The 16,353-nt window shown below is 48.5% G+C and overlaps 1 protein-coding gene across 5 annotated transcripts in view; it reads left to right on the top strand.

Annotated features, from left to right (window-relative positions):
- Positions 1-16,353, top strand: part of CLEC16A (C-type lectin domain containing 16A) — a 198,314-nt gene that overhangs the window by 91,045 nt on the left and 90,916 nt on the right. For 4 of the 5 annotated variants that reach the window (XM_069486925.1, XM_069486923.1, XM_069486924.1 and 1 more), the window contains one exon: positions 7,525-7,645. In XM_069486925.1, the coding sequence (XP_069343026.1) occupies positions 7,525-7,645 (121 nt within the window). Of the gene's footprint in view, positions 1-3,433; positions 3,470-7,524; positions 7,646-16,353 lie in introns of all 5 variants that reach the window. The other variant, XM_069486922.1, reaches the window with a different exon arrangement.

Genomic DNA, 16,353 nt, shown 5'->3' with positions numbered 1-16,353 from the left:
AAGCTTTTCTTGCCTCCTTTGATGCTTAAAAAAGAACAGTCTTGGAATCAGAAGGCTGCAGCTTCCCTACCCTGACACCACTGCTTCCCGCCGCTGCCTTCATCGTATCTGTCAGCCCTACTCAGGCTGGACACGGCGACATCAAAAACACAGCCCCAATCCTCAAGGAATCGGGGTCTAGAGGGCAAGGTGGGAAAAGGCAGAGGCGGGCCACACGGCCAAGGCCATCACTCAAGCAGCGTTAGGTCAGGTTTCCCAATCCCACCTGGGAAGGGAGGTGGGATAAGCAGCAGAGGGGGTGGTCCTTAAGCCGAGACTGCGGGAGTGGCCTGGGCAGCTGCGGGGGGCACAGGCCCAGAGAGATGTGGCACATTCTGGCACCTCCAAGGAGGTAATCACAGCTAGGACCCAGAGTGGGCTGTGATGAGGCTGGAGAGGCTAGCAGGAGCCAGATCACTGGGGCCTTGGAGCCCCGTGAGGACATTGGCCATTAACTCTTAACACTGTTTCGTGACATGATGCCTGCTGGGTTAGGGGAGATGGTCCTGATCCACAGGTGAGAAATGAGAGAAGTGCAGGGGTGAGGCTATCAGACATGTGGCACTTGTCACTCTGAGCCACCATCTCTTAATCTGTCAAGTGGAATACTCTTACTTTTCCAGAGTTATCTAAGGACTCAGTGGAGGCCTGACCACAAAAGGCTGATAATGACAGTGGTCTCTTCCTCCCTTTGCCCCTCACAGCTCACGCAGGTGGGTTCCCAGGGCTGTGCTGCCCGCCTCACTTGCCCCGGCTGCGTGTGCAGCCCAGTGGCTACTGCAGCACAAACAGCCCCTGGAACATCTGGACTTCCCTGGGGTTTCTTACTAGGCCTTTGGCTGTCTGACCCGTTTATAAAAGTAACTCTCCAATTCCAGGGTCCCTGTGCAGAATGGTAGAAAATAAGGCAGGCCACCTCAAGACAAAGTCATCTACTTTACAAAAGCTTCCTTTTGTGACTTCAAGAATTGATTTTCGAAGGGGAGTTTTGGCCATTCACCCCAGGCTGGTTCCTCTTGCAAGGCAACTGCCTAGAATCATCCGGAAGTTTCACTTCTCAAGCCCAGTTCAGAAATCAGAGCACAGCAGTGTGCTTTGAATTTGAGCTAAAGGAAGTTAAATGGTTTAGCAAGCAATTGAAGGCTTATGTGGTTTGTTTCAAGTTTTTTGCTTGTATCCAAAGAACATTCCATTTTATCCCTTTGGATTCAAAGGTTTTCTTTCTTTTCTTCCCTCCCCCCCACCACCAAGTAGACTTTTTTATTTAACTTTTAGGGGGCTGGTACTTTTGAGAAATTCCACCCTTTAGTTTCCTTAAGGACTTGTCAAAGAAGTTCAGACAGTCCTTCCTGGTAAATCATTCCTAACGTAGAACATACTCGTTCATACGTTCATCATGGAGCTGCTGGGTCCCTGCTCTGTGCCTAATGCCGTGCTGAGCCTGGGGGTGCAGAAGTGACCAGGGTGCATGTCCCTGCTCCCTGGACCTCCCTCTCCCCCCCACCCCCCTGTTGAGAGGTAAAGTTTATTAACAAGTTAGCGAGTAGCAGGTTTGAAATCAGGCTGCAGTCAAGACTCTACAAGAAAGAAATGACGTGCTGTGGCCAGGGCTTGGTGGCAGGGTGGGGGAGAGAGGGTCCTTCCATAGACGAGTGATCAGTAAGAGCTACTCTGCAGAGGACATCTGAGCTGAAACCTGGAGGATGAGAAGGAGCCAGAAAAGGTAAAGAGTTAAAGGAGGCACTTTCCAGATAGGGAACAGCATGTGCCGAGTCCCCAAGGTGCCACAGAGTGTAGTGTGTTCATGGAGCAGAGCCAGTGAAGGGGAGAAGGGTGGCAGCGCTTTGCAGGCCGTGGGGAGGCATCTCTACGTAAAGTCACTGCCCCTCTTGCATTGTGTAAAGTACACCATTTGTTCTTTCCTTTGACATATTTGTTGAGCATTTTCTAGGTGCCAGGCACTGTGCAAGATGACGGACAGAATAGTGAACAAATAACATAAAATGAGACCAAAATATCGAGGGTGCCGCTGAGCCATGCCAGCTGAGAAGGGAGGTTCATGTTGCAGTGAAGGTCACTGGAGCTGTGGGGTCCAATGAGAACCCTTAAGCAGAACTTTGGACTTGGGCTGGACCCACCCCTCGTGTAGGTGCAGTTGAGAGAAGTGGTAAAGAAAGAGCACAGGTTCCTGAGTCGGACCAACCGCAGGCCAAATCCCAACCTAGTTGTGTGACCTTGAGCAAGTTACTTAACCTCCTTGAGCCTCAGGTTCCTTGTCCTGCCGCTCAGCTGTTGCCCAAAGTAGATGGGAGAGCAGTTGTGAAGTGACGAGCCCAGTGATGATAGTTAAATGCTCAGGAAGTGTTGGCTGAATAGTGACGGAGCATCCTAGCATCTTAAGTGGGAAATAAATAGGGTCTTTTTTTTTTTTTGACAGGGTCTCACTCTGTTGCCCCGGCTATCATGCAGTGGCATCATCATAGCTCACTGCCACCTCAAACTCCTGGGCTCAAGTCATCCTCCTGCCTCAGCCTCCCACGTAGCTGGGACTACAGCCGCACACCACCATGCCCGGCTCATTTTTCTATTTTTAGTAGTGATGGGGTCTCACTCTTGCTCAGGCTGGTCTCAAACTCCTGGCCTCAAGCAATCCGCCCACCTCCTCCTCCAAGAGTGCTAGGATTACAGGCATGAGCCACCTCGCCTGGCCAGAAATAGGGTCTTTAATGATCTAAATCTACTGAAGCTTAATGCTAGAGAAAAGAGAGTTAGGGATAGGATTTTTGATAAATATCAAAATCCAAATTTAAGCCACTAGCCATCTTTATATAGTAATCTCGGAAGACATTATGAAATAAGTGTATTTGTACGAGGTTTTATTTGTCCCTGCACTCTGTTTCCCTGTTCCCTTGTAAAACCACAAGCAGTTTTTGTGTTTATTGCAGTTGACCTTGAGGAAATAGGATATTTTGCTTTACTTTTTGAATGTGTATTACACATTACAGAAAATACAATAACATCTCATAAAATTTCAGAAGTAAAGGGAAAAGAATTTCCCATGATTTCATCACTCTAAACAAACAACACTGAAACATCTTTTGTGTCTGCTCCCTATCTGGTTTGCAAACACATCTTTTGATGGTTGCAAAGAGTGTACCATGGTCTTACTTTCATCCCTCCTCCTTTTTTTCTCTTTTCATTGTAGCACAAGAAGTTTTTCATGTTGTGATGTAGTTTTAATAAGTCTGATTTCTTATGGCTGCAAAAAGGTTTATCTGGCATTTTCCTGCTCGTAGACATTTTGGTTGCTTGCAGTATTACATTATTTTCAACTAAACTATAATGAACAGCTTCATGAATACAGTGTTTTCTTTCTTTTGAATTATTTCTTTAGGATAAGTTCCCAGAAGCGGAATTTCTGGTTCAAAGGGTATGAACGTTTTTTGTGTGTGTGTGACTCTCTGCTCATTGCCAAATCGCTTTCCCGGTGGGTTGTGCCCATGATAATCTGCTTCAGCACTCTTTTTAAGAATGACTGACTTTCACAGCCATTTCCATGGTCTTGGTGGACTTCTAACCTGAGTGACTATTGCCTAAACCGAGCTTGCAAACATGGCAAGGAAGCAGAAGGTTGTCCCAGGGCCAGCCCAAGGCTCAGGGCATCACCTGTGCCATCTCATTGCACCTGCATGGTGTGTACCTTGTGGGCACCCCGTTTCCGGAGCATAAGCCTGGACTCAAGGAATTCATGTACTCACCTGCACCCCAGCTGAGCCACAGTCTGTCTGACTGCAGAGCCCTCCTCCTGCCCTATTCATTGGACTGATTCTCGAGGGACATTAGAGTTTGCCAGAGTTTGCTCCCAGATGCACCGAAGCAAAGACACTGGAGAAGTCTCTTTATATTTGAGCTTGGTCAGCTGTCACACAGTTCAAAATCTAATCTGTTCTTCCAGGGTCAGTCCTCCTGCTGTTCTATGGAAGAATCTGAAAGAATAATAATTTCTTTTTCCTTTTTAGTAATACTTTTACATTTGCATCTTTATTTAGCAAAGAAAAGAAAAGCACTTTATAAAACCCTGGGTCCCAAGCCTTAAATCTTTTAAAGGCCAAGGCATGTGATTAGAAGAGCAGTTTGGAATCCAGTTACTCATTGAATGACCTTGGGCAGGCTGCCTGTCTCCCAGGGCTTTTGTTTCCCCATACGTAAAGTGGGAACCTGGCAGGGTCATTGAGAAGCCTGAATGACACTGTACCCTGCAGGCCATGAGTGATCAGAGGGAGTGGTCTGTGTTTTGGCAGGTGGTGGGATGAATTTTATGACTCTTACCCTTGTACTTTAGCTTTCTTTTGTGGATTCATGGAGTTGTGGGGCTGGTCAATGTGCCTGGCAGACCATCACAGCCCCCTGTGGGAGCCCAGCTTTCGCCCAAGTGGAGTGAGCACCTTGCTCCACGGGGAATCGGCTCTCCCCACGCTCACGGGCATGCGCCCCTCGTGTGGTCTTCCTTCTCTTAGGAGTTGGAGCAGGAGCCAGGAGAAGTCTTGCAGGATTTTATTATACAGTCGTCCCCCCACATCTGTGCGGGATTGGTTCTAGAACCCCCCCAAGAATACCAAAATCAACAGATATTTGAGTCCCTTATGTAACGTGACGTAGTATTTACATACAACCTACACGCATCCTCCCTTATACCTTAAGTCCTCCCTAGGTTACTTTTAATACCTGCTACACTGCAAGTACTACGTGAGTGGTTGTTATACTGTATCATTCAGGGAATAATGACCAGAAAAACAGTCCGTACATGTTTAATACAGACATAGCCACATCCTTTTTTTTTTTTTTTTTTTTTTTAAGTATTTTCAATCTGTAGTTGGTTGAATCCACGGATGTGGAACACATGGTTGCAGAGTGCTGGCTGTCTATGTTTTATATTTATAGTTTGTATTTTTTTGTATCCATTTATTGTTTGCAGAGCAAAAGCAGATGTTTTACCAAAAAGGCCTATATTAGGGGCCCAGTTCTGAACTCCTTTTTTCATTTATTGGAAGGTTTCAGCTTTTCGGAGTGGTGGGCCATAGAAAGCCACACACGTTTCTATTTTCTCACCCACCAGCTGTGGTCCTGCTTGAGTTCTTTGCCTTCAGAGCCCCGAGAGGAATGGGGGTTTTGACACAGAAATGAAGCATCCCTTCGACTTGGACCTGACCAGGATGGGCCTTTTTCTTTAATTCCGTCACCCGTGAGGTCATGACTCCTTATTTGAGAGCTCGAACTGCCAAATAGTTCAAGTGCCCACCCACGTTTTGGGCTTCCTGCACTTGGGCTGGCACAGGTGTTTAAATTTCCTGGTGCACTTGGTTACGTGACACAAGTATCAGTTCACACCCCAGCTCAGCCACTTACCGGCTGTGTGGACTGAGATTGTTCTGCCCCTCTCAGCTCCGTTTCTTCCCCCATAAAAGCTTAAAGTTGCGATGAGGTGCCCACAGTTCCTGGCACACAATAGGTGCTTAATAAATAGAAGCTCTTTTGGCTTTTTTAAATGGAACTACACCTCTTTTTCTTGTTGTTACAGATGTCTTTATGAAGACTGTACTTTTAAAAACTGTTAAGAACAGTCAGAGCCAGGTATGGGTTGCTCACACCTGTAATTCCAGCACTTTGAGAGGATCACTTAAGGCCAGGAGTTCAAGACCAGCCTGGGCAACATATCGAGACCCCATCTCTACGAAAAATTAAAAAATTAGGCAGGTGTGGTGGTACACACCTGTAGTCCCAGCTACCCAGGAGGCTGAGGCGGGAGGCTCAGTTGAGCCTAGGAATTGGAGGCTGCAGTGAGCTTTTATGATGCCATTGCACTCCAGCCTGGGTGGCAGAGTATCTCTTAAAAAAAAAAAAAAATATCAGATCAGATACTAATGCTGCTACCACCACCACCGGCATCCTATCATCACCATCATTATAACATAAAAAGCTTGTCTTTCTCTAGTGTTTTATAGTTTACAAAGAGGACTCCATTACCCCAGTATAGGCCTGGGAGGTGGGATTGCTCCTCCAGTTCTACAGTAGGAGATGGGACCAAGGCAGGGTCAGGGCTCAGGCATGCTTGGGAGGAGCGGCTCTTTGCAGGCAGTAATTTGTCCCCTTTCCTGTTTGGGGGGGGGCACATGCTATATAAAGGGTCCTTCCCCTGATGTAGGCCTGGTCTGGAGCCTTCAGAGCTGTAAACAAGAAGCGCCAAAAGTGCACTGGAATTCACCCACGCTTGGCTCACCAGTGGTGACGGCGGTTTGTGCTCGGAGCGGTGCTTGTCGAGTGCCTGATGGCCGTCCCTCCGTGGAGCACAGTGCCGGCTGCTTCCCTCCAGCGTTATCGCAGAACCTCCTAGCTGTCCTGAGAGTTAGGCATCATCGTGCCCACTTCACAGATGGGGAAAATGAAGCTCATGGGAGTTAGGGGCTCGCCCAGCCCAGTAGAGCTGCGACTCCAGTGCAGACCGTGTCCAGCTGACCCGTTTCCCCGGGCACTCCCTGCTCAGTGAGGCCGTCAGCTGCGCAGCAGGGAGGGAGGCCTGGAGGTGCCCTCTCATGGAACTGCCCCTCTGCTTCCTGCTCTGGGTGGTCGGCAAGCCTGTTCCGGGGCTGAAGGCTGCTTTCTGCACACACTTCTCTGGCTTCTGGGGAGTCTGCTTTTTTTCTGTTCTCTGCAAATGCCTGATGGTCACATGATTCTGACCAGACACCTGTTCCATGGGCCGGGAACCCCTGTGCTGACAGAGCCACCTCTGTCCCCAGTCTGCTGGCTGGGAAAGCCTAAGGGCTGTTCAGGGAACTGAGGTTACTGCCAGGTGCCAGGCCTCTGCGCCCTCAGCAGCACACTCCCTGTCCTACGGCCACGGGGCTGAGGGGTGAAGAAATTCACCCAGAGGTAGGATTTTTATCGGGTCTCTCTGGCTCTGAAGCCCACAGGCATCGCACCCTCTTCTGTCTATCCTCCCCCACCGCCACATTCAAGGGCCTTGAAACACTCTAACTAGTGATTTGGATTTCCAAAGTCCATGCTGGTTTAGTTGGAACAGACCTGGGTTCTTGCCCTCCCTGGAAACATGGCCTTGGGCAGGTTACTTCACCTGTTTGGGTCTCTGTTGCCCGGTCGGTGAAATGGGGCTGATGGCTGGGCAAGGGCGTTATGAAGGTCCCCTGATATTTGGGGGCAAGATCCTGGCAGGTGACAGGTGCTCGGATCAGATAAAGTGACCCAAACTTGAACCTGTGGATAACTGAAAATAGGCTGTTCCCCTTTGATTTTTGTTGTCTCGCTCTGAAAGCACCGGAACCACCGTACAATTGCAGAAGAGGTGGCTTCGTTGTGTTTGTGTCTTTATTTGAAATCGAGAGTCATCGTGTAATTTCTTGATATGGAGCATCTCACTGGAACGACTCTGCAATTTCACTCTTCTCTGCTCTCCAACTGTTGGTCTAGGCCATCCGGGTGTTCTTCATGTTGCGCTCCCTGTCGCTGCAGCTGCGAGGGGAGCCCGAGACCCAGCTGCCGCTCACTCGGGAGGAGGACCTGATCAAAACCGATGATGTCTTGGATCTGAGTGAGTTGGCTGCCCTGACTCAGGGCAGGGGGCCGGGGACAAGGGACAGTGCTCTGCTGACTCACACGCCACTAGGAGGGTGGGTACTCGATGTGCATTTTGTGTCACCGTTGATCTGTGACTGAGCTAACAGTGTGCATGTCCCATGAAAAGCGCCCCAGATTCTAGACACCTGCAAGTCAGTCTGAGGGTTCTGCTTTCTGGAGACCAGGTGGTTTGCTGAAAGGTCTGCAGAGGGTGACTGGGGGCTCAGCAAGGGTGGGCACAGCTCTAGGGTCCCTGCCCTCCACGTGATCACAGCAGCACCCGCTTGATTGGTTTTTGTGTATTCAGGGTTTTCTATGTGATTCCAATAAGAGGATTCTGCTGCTAAAGAAAGAAACTTGCAAAAAAACCCAAATCACCAGTGTTTAGGTAAGGATGAGGGCTTTGGAGGCCAGAGACCTGTGTGCTCAGAGTATATCCTTGGGTTAGCTGTTTAACCACAACCACGCGAGGCCTCAGTGTTCTCATGTGCAGCACGAGACTGAGATTTAAAGGAGACAGTGGGTATAAAGCCTGATCATGTTCCCAGAACCCTTCTTGTATTTGTGTAGCTTCTTCTTTCCTCCCTTTATATGGGGCATGTGCCTTTCTTAAAGGCATTGTGGTATATTAGGAGTCTTTTCTTATAAGAGACAGAAAACCCAACTTAAAGCATTTAGGGAAAAGGAAAGGGAATTGGCTGATGTCACTGGAAAGTCTGGGAGTAGTTCTGCCTTCAGGCATGGCTGGATCTGGGTACTCAGTGCCATCAAGAAGCTGCCCTCTCCCTCTCTCAGCTCTGCTTTCCTCTGTGTCAGCTTCAACCCAGGGAAGGCCCTCACCAGGGACTCTCATGAGGCAGGATGGCCATCAGGAGCCCCAGGGTTTACTGACCCAGCTAAGCAGCCCTGACAGAAAGAGAGCTGCTCCTTCCTTCAATTAATATAAAAATCTGGGGTAGAGCTCTCATTGGCCTAGCCGGGCCATGTGACCATCCCTGAACCAGCCAGGGGTCAGAGGAAAGTGGTTCACTGATTGGCTAAGCCAAGGTCACGTGGCCAGCCCTGAAGCTGGGAAGTAGGACCAGTGCCTTTTGAACCCCAGTCACCTGAGAGAAAGGAAGGAGACGGCCCTCGAAGCAAAACCACTAAGAAAAGGTGAAGACTGGGCAGGCAGAAACAACACGGGTCACGCTCTGCAGTGTCGTTCTTGTTCTAAATCTGCTCTATTGAGGTGTAATGTACATGTAATAAAGTCCACCAAGCTTTAGTGTATAATTCAGTGAGTTTTGACAAACTATTCAGTTGTGGTCTAGACCACTGAGTGTTGGTCTTGGGCCAGACATCCCTGCCCTGCTTGGTCTCCCCTTGAGCAGCGACTGAAACCTGCATAGCCTCCATTTCCTTGCCTGTAAAATGGGATGGTCTTTCTTGTGTTACAGGGTTGTTGTGAGGATTGAATGAAATATGGTGTGAGATACCATGTGACCAAGCACAATGCCTAGCATATAACTGTACCCAGCAAGCTGCAGGCAGTATCATCTGCTAATTGAAAGGTGACATGTAAAAAGCGCACAGCACGCTGCCCGACGCATACATGGTTCTCAGTTAATGAGTATCGTGGGTGTTACCTGATTGTCTCCCTTCTTTCTGTGGCCGCCTTCGTGTTTATGCTATTTCATCTTTCCCTTTCTTGGAAGCACAAGGAGCTATGTCCCCTCTCTGCTCCATGCCTATCTCTTTTAGCCCTTTCACCCTTGAGAAATGGCTGCAGGGATTTCTATAAGGGTTTAAATTGATCGAGCTGGCTGAAGAGAATCATAAACCAGTCTTTCTGTGATTTGATTCAAGGAGAGAAAGGGAAACAGCTGGCTTTAAAGGGGGCCACTCCATCAGGACAGCAAGAATGTTTGCATCCGTGAAATGGAATTACATTTGATGCTGGGAATTCATATTCCCCTCCCCCTAGGAATGGCCCACTGAAATAAAGGTTAAAAGTATTTCACTTATCAATTTTAATTGATTAGATTGCTAGTTGAGATCACTTAACTGAGCCCTTTTGGGTAGTTGGCCATTAAGAAAGTAATGGCTGTCTGTCTTTACCCAGTCTGATTGCAAATTATGTCTTTTGCTAAAGAGGGTGACATTCAGAAAATATTAGGAATTAGGGATTTTAAAAGCATATGGTACTAGAATAGATATGCATGTGTTGTTGGTTGGCTTTTTTTTTTTTTTTTTTAATTGTAAATGCTGGACCCTCTCACCTGTCATTGAGAGGGAAAAATTACCATACCCTGCATTGGACAAAATGCCTTCTGTGTATCCAAAATATATACCTGCTGAGTGATTGAAGCTGGGCGTGTTTTTGTCTCCCTGCTGAGCTTGAGGAAGCTGACTCAGGGAGAAGTGGTTAGGATTGGTTCCCGTTATCTAACTTGATAAGTCTGATAGGCTTAAAGGAATGCCGTGTGCAAGAGATGACATAAAATGTTTTTACTGACCTCATCACACTCTGATAAGAAACCACAGCTATAAAGAGTGTTCCCCAGAAGACATCTCAAGTGTTTGCTACCCGGTAGTAGATCTCTGGGCAGGGCAGGGTATGACAGGCAAGCTCTGGCACAAAAGGGGCTTCTGACAAGGAGCATCAAAATGTGGTTGCCACTTGGGAAAGAGGTGAACTGACCATGCTTAAAGCAAAGCGTGTTTTGTTTTGTGCTGGAGAGGAGAGTAGCAGGGGTAGAAGTCACGAACTGGCACCCCTGTGGGCTGTGTCTTTGGGGAGGGGGCGGGGAGGAGGGGAGGGAGGGAAGAAAGAAGAAAGGGAGGGAGGGAGGACTAGATGAAACAGATTAGATTTTTAGAGAGACTAATCATGAATCCCCATACACCCAGCCCTCAGCTTCAACAGTTATTATAATACCATTTTGCTAAGTTTTATTTCATCTGTCCCACCGTCTCACTTTTAAAAATACTCCACTCACCCACACAGTGTATTAAAGCGAAAGGAAGACATCGTATTATTGCATCTATAAATACTTCTCTTTGACAGATAAGGATTTTGCATTACTCTTTTTAATTGAATTGGTTGCCACCGTTTGCAAACCGAGCGCCTCCCCAGCTCTGGCTGCTGCTTTGGGCTGGAGTTGGGGGGCTGAGGCAGCCCCTGTGGATGGGGCCTGTGTGCCCCCATGTGCTGCCAGCCTGGCCTCGTTGACTGACATTGATTTTGCAGCTCTTGGTGAAGTTGGAAGTAACCAGCTGTGTGACCTTCCCCAGAGTCGTGATGCCTGTGAGGCTCAGTGGCTTTACCTTTAAAATGGGCCTAAAAGACTTTCCAAGGAGGGCTGTTGAGAAGGTCGAATGAGATCACGTATGCACAGCACACAGCGCATGCTTGGTGCGTAGCGGGTGCTCAGCGAATGAGACCCGCCTGTCGGCCCTGCTGGTAGCCGCTGAATACGTGAGCTCTAACTCATGCTGCCGGGCTCCGTGGGCTTGCTGGAACAACCTTCTGAGGAGTATATGCTGAAATATTCAAAGCAGTTCATCACTTCTATGATGGCACTGTTTTTTAAAGTAAGAAAGCCAGCTCTGGCTGCTTTGGCCAGAGGAAGGGGGCTGTACCCCATCTAGGCTGTGAGACTCATTCACTCCAGTGTGTCTGCTGAGCAAGGAGAAACCACAGATTCCTGCCTGGGATTGGCCTCAGAGCATTGGGAAAGGATTCTTGACTGTTTCCAAATACCATGGGCAATCACAGTAGGGAAGAAATGTACCTGTTATCTCCATACACCTTAAAAAGAGATACCAGACAGCCAGGTGTGTTCAGTTTCCACTTTCCTTCCAGCCTTCTGTACGTGGGCACTCGGCGTTCAGATTGTAGCCATAGCACGTGCTGTGGGCATCTGATCTTACCTTCTGATTTTTAAATCCATTCCTGAAACCCATTCAACAAAAATCTATTTGATGAAAACCTATTCATTCATGTAACTCTTTGTTGAGCCCCTGCTGTATGCCAGGCACAGTGCTAGGAGCTGGGATGTGATAGTGAGCACAAGCCAGACTTGGTCTCTGTTTTGGGGGGCTTCCAGTTTGTGGGGAGGGAGAGGATAGAGGGGTGGGCCAGTAACAGCTAAGGTACGTAAATGCATGATCACAGATTGATGGAGATGGCTCTGTGGAGGTGACGAACAGCGTCCCGTGTCAGACATAAAATGCAGAAATGCGGCCGCCCTTTGAGGATGGCAGAATGAGGCTGAGGTGGGAGAGAGCTTGCCATGTCCCAGACCCCGATGCAGGCTAGTGTGGCAGCGCCTAAGCAGCAAGGGGGTCAGTGGCTCAGAAGAGCCAGGTCTCAGTTCCGGGGTTTCCCTGGGGGACATCTGTCCCAAGCATACACTTCTAGAGTGGGCACTGCCAGGTCAGACAGTCCCAGCAGCAGCTTTTGAGCTGCACTGAGAGGCTAGGAAGGCCATGTAGCACCGTGGGTATGAGCGTGGGCTCGGGAGCCAGACTGTGCCTGGATTGAAATCCCAGCTCTGCCCCTTGCCACTTGCCAACTGTATCACCTTAGACAGGTAACTTAGCCTCCTGGTGCTTCAGGTCCCAGATCTGTAAAATGGGAGTTGTTGGGAGGAGTAGATGAGCTAATGTATGTGAAGTACCTAGAACAGTGCCTGGCACAATTGCAGAGAGGTCATTTAGGAGGTTGTGGCAAGGTCCAGGGGCCAGTGCCAGTGGGCAAAGGGGGATGGGACAGTGTGGGGACAGCATTTTGTGACTGACTTGCATGGCGTTGCTGAAGATCCAGGTTGACTCTGGGGTTTGGAACTTGGGGACAGTCTCGGTGGCAGGGGCTGGGAGGATGGTGAGTCCGTAACCAGGAGGGCCAGTCCTGGAGGAGGAGCTGGCTGCAAGCAGAAGATGCTGAGGTTAGTTGGGTGGCCAGGTGACAGGTGCTGTAAGGGAGCTGGGCGGGTCGAGGGGGCAGGTTGGAAGCGTCTTCACATTTGCCCACAGATTTCAGAACTGCTGTGTTTAGTGGCCTGCATGATATTCCGTCGACTAAGACTTCTAACATCCTAACATCACCATTCCACAATTACTGGACATTTCCATTTTTGCCTGGGTTAACCTAGATGGCTGTTCCTCAAAAGATCCTTGCAGCAGTTAGTTGGAATCCTGCATCATGCGGTGTGTGAGAGAGGGCCCAAAACCTCCAGAGAAATGTCTGCAGATAATCAGACCTCTTTACTCTGGTCTGATCGCTCAGCCAGGCTTGGATATGCTTCCCAGGGTCTGGGGCGCCAGGAAAGTATCCATCAGAGCGTAGAGCGGTAGGTCCCAGACTTTAGGGTTTCACAGCCCGGTAAAGTACCACAATAAAAATAAAACAAAGCTTCTGGAGACAGATTTCCACCTTTTTTTTTTTTTTTTTTCCAAGTAGTCCTATCTTTTTTATGAAGCATTTATGAATTATCATTTCCTAAAAGAAATACCAGGTAAGTAGGGAAGGCATCATTTCAGAACAAGGGCCAGTTTTTCCAAGAAACAGCAGTGGCGACTATATACCCACATACTGTGTTTTAATGGGGAGTGTTTATTTTTAAAATGCAAGTGCAGACCAATGACCGAGCAAAGCCCTCCGTCTTTCCAAGCTCACAGTCTTATGGGGGAGGCAGACGCCGGTCAACAGCAACCCTCAGGTGGCCGCTGTGCTACTGCTCTGAGAGCAGGGAAGGGGGTTGACCTGGCCAGAGGTCAGGGAGGCCACTGAGGGAGCAGTGACCCACCTGAGGGCTGGGTGTGGATGTGGAGCGGTGACAGTGTGGCCAGAGGGCCTGGCAGGCAGTGAGTGAAGGCACTGGAGAGATGAGGCTGGGAAGAGGCCTTGCAGGCCCTGGGCACATCCAGGATTCAGGGTTGTATCCTAAGAACAGTGAGAAGAGTTTTTAACTGGCTGATGCGATCATATTTGGATCTCAAAAGGCCCTCTCTGGCCTCAGTGTGAAGAGTAGATTTCTGGGCTGGGGCAGCATCACCTGGCTCAGGGAGCCTTTTTCGGAAGCCAAGCCCGAGAGGCCCGTCCTGCAGAGGTGTTGTCCGCAGGGGGTGTCCACACGTGGCTCGCACACTCTGGCTTGAGTGCTGCTCCACTCTGCCGCGTGGCTTGGGTGCAGGGGCTCTTTATCGCACAGCTTGTTCTCTGGGGCCCAAACCGTCGTGCTTTTGAAGCTAATTGTTAGCAACAATAATACTATTTCGGATATGTTCACCTCCCAGCAGGACAGGCTGCTGTGGACCTTCCCTTTGCTCTCCTTCTGGCTGTTTCCAGCCCGGGACCTGTTTAAGTGGGGTAGCTGAGGGTAGGGGGAAGCCTTGGGGCCCAGAAAAATGAAGCCTGAATCCCAGCTCTGCTTCTTCCTGACTGTGTGACCTTAGATAAATTGATCCACCTCTCTGAGCTTCAGTTCCCTTATTGACAAAATGAGGGCAGCAGTGCCCACCTTGGCAGGATTATTGTAAGACAGGACAGCAGGGTGGACGTGGAGGTTGCAACTGCTGGTCTTCAGATAGATAGGCCCACAGGTGTGATTTGAGTTTGATGGCCAGTAGGACATCTGCAAGCAAATTTTATGTTAGTTGCTAACATTTTAAAGTCACATATTTTATTATAAAAATCTAGTCATCTGTCACTTTGAACATGAAATGATCTGGCACGTAGGATCTGCATTGCCCAGGCAGGAGTCAGCTGCCCCTTGTCATGGGGGTGAGCCCTCCTCGCCAGCCTGCTCCGTCTCCACCCGTGAGCTTCTGCATAACTCCAGACCTGTGTGTCCAGCTTCCTGCTCAGCGTCTCATGCTTACCATGAAGACAACAGGACTTGATCTTCCCCACAAAACCTGCCTCCCTGCAGCCCTCCCATCTCAGCTGGTGGCAGTTCCATCCCAGTGGCAAAAACCTTGGGCTTGGGCTTGACTCCTCTTTCTCTCAAATTCCACTTCCAGTTGGCCAGCACACCTGTTCAGTGCTTCCCCCCAGGTACAACCGGCCCTCAAACCTCTGTGGGTTTCGTGTCCTTGGATGACAAAGCCCTTCAGCCAGCCATGGATTGAAAATATTTGGGGAAAAAAACAATTGAAAAATGAACAATTCAGTATAACAATTATATACATAGCATTTACATTGTATGGGTATTATAAGTAACCTAGAGATGGTTTAAAATACAGAGGAGGATATGCATAGGTCATATGCAAATACTGTATACATCATATTACATGAGGGACTTGAGCATCTGAGGACTTGGGTATCGGCAGGGGCTCCTGGCACCAGTCCCTCTCAGATACCAAGGGGCGACTGTACATCCAGTATCTGACCATCTCTCCCAGCTCCACCCTGGCACCTTGCTTGAGCTGCCATCATCTTTCACCTGGATTATTGCAGTAGCCTCTTAGCCAGTCACTTGCTTCTGCCTTGTCCCTCCAGTTTATTCCCAACAGTGTGCAGTATCCTCCCTACAGTATGAGTCAGATCCTATCTTCTTGTTCAGAGTGGGCTCCCATGCCACTCTGAATGGAAAGCAGAGGCCTTTAAGGTGACCCCTGAGGCTGAACGTCATCTAGCACCTCCTCCTTCCCTCTGCTTCCTTGCTCTTTTCAGACATACTTGGGATGTTGCCACCCCAGGGCCTTTGCAAAATTCTTGACTGTGTTTGAAATCCTGACCAAGTCTCCGCCTTTATCACCCTTTGTTATCTGATGAGTATGAATGAGAACAACAATGAAAGACCCTGCAGTATTCCTCCCCGTCGCCCCATTCCTGGCACTCTGCATGCTCTGCCCCAGCCCTCTTGCAGCCGAGAGCTTTTAGGCAAAGTGGAAGTCCCTGGCTGTATTCATCTGATTGCCTAGAGATTCCGTTTCCAGCAAAAGTATTATGAAGCTCCCCTAGCAAGTTATGTGGTTTGATTGTAAGTCCATGAAAATGTGAGCTCATTGATTGGTTTCTCTGGCAACCAGTGATCGTTTTGTGGTCCTGTCAGTTCTGGAAAGTTTTCTATGTGGCTTATTTTGCTGATGGCCCAGTCGTTGTCATGTGCCTCATCCTGGTGAAAATTAGAAAATGGCATAAATGGTAAAGACAATGAAGAATAAATTCAGAATGTGGAACATTCTAGGGGACAGCTGACCTGAGCTTTTCAAGAATGTGAATATTTTTAGAAGACCAAAAAACAGGGAGGGGAACAGGGGTATTATTCTTAGATTATAGAAATGAAGAAACATGACAGCTGTCAATCTAGATTGAGCCTTGGATTGAGGGGAAAAAGTAACTTTAAAGGACATTTTTCTGCAAATTGGGTAAATTTGCATGTGGATTGTGATTGGTTGATATAATTGAGGTCAATACTGCATGTTTTGAATGTGATAATGGCATTGTGGTTCTGTGGGAGTGTGTCCTTGTTCTTAAGAAGTAAGGGATGAAGTGTTTAGGGGTAAAGTGTCTGACACCCACAACGTTGGACTGACTCAGAAATAAAAACGTGTGAGTATGTGGGTATAATGAGAGAGGAAACAAATGTGGCTAAACATTAACAAGTGATGATCCGAGGTGGAGGGCTTATGTGTGTTTACTATTCTTTAAACTTTTCTGGATGTTTGAAATTTTTCAAAATAAAAACTTAA

This window comes from Eulemur rufifrons, chromosome 14 (genome assembly GCF_041146395.1).
Source record: "Eulemur rufifrons isolate Redbay chromosome 14, OSU_ERuf_1, whole genome shotgun sequence".
Taxonomy (NCBI): domain Eukaryota; kingdom Metazoa; phylum Chordata; class Mammalia; order Primates; family Lemuridae; genus Eulemur; species Eulemur rufifrons.
This window is presented reverse-complemented; position numbering and strand designations above follow the sequence as displayed.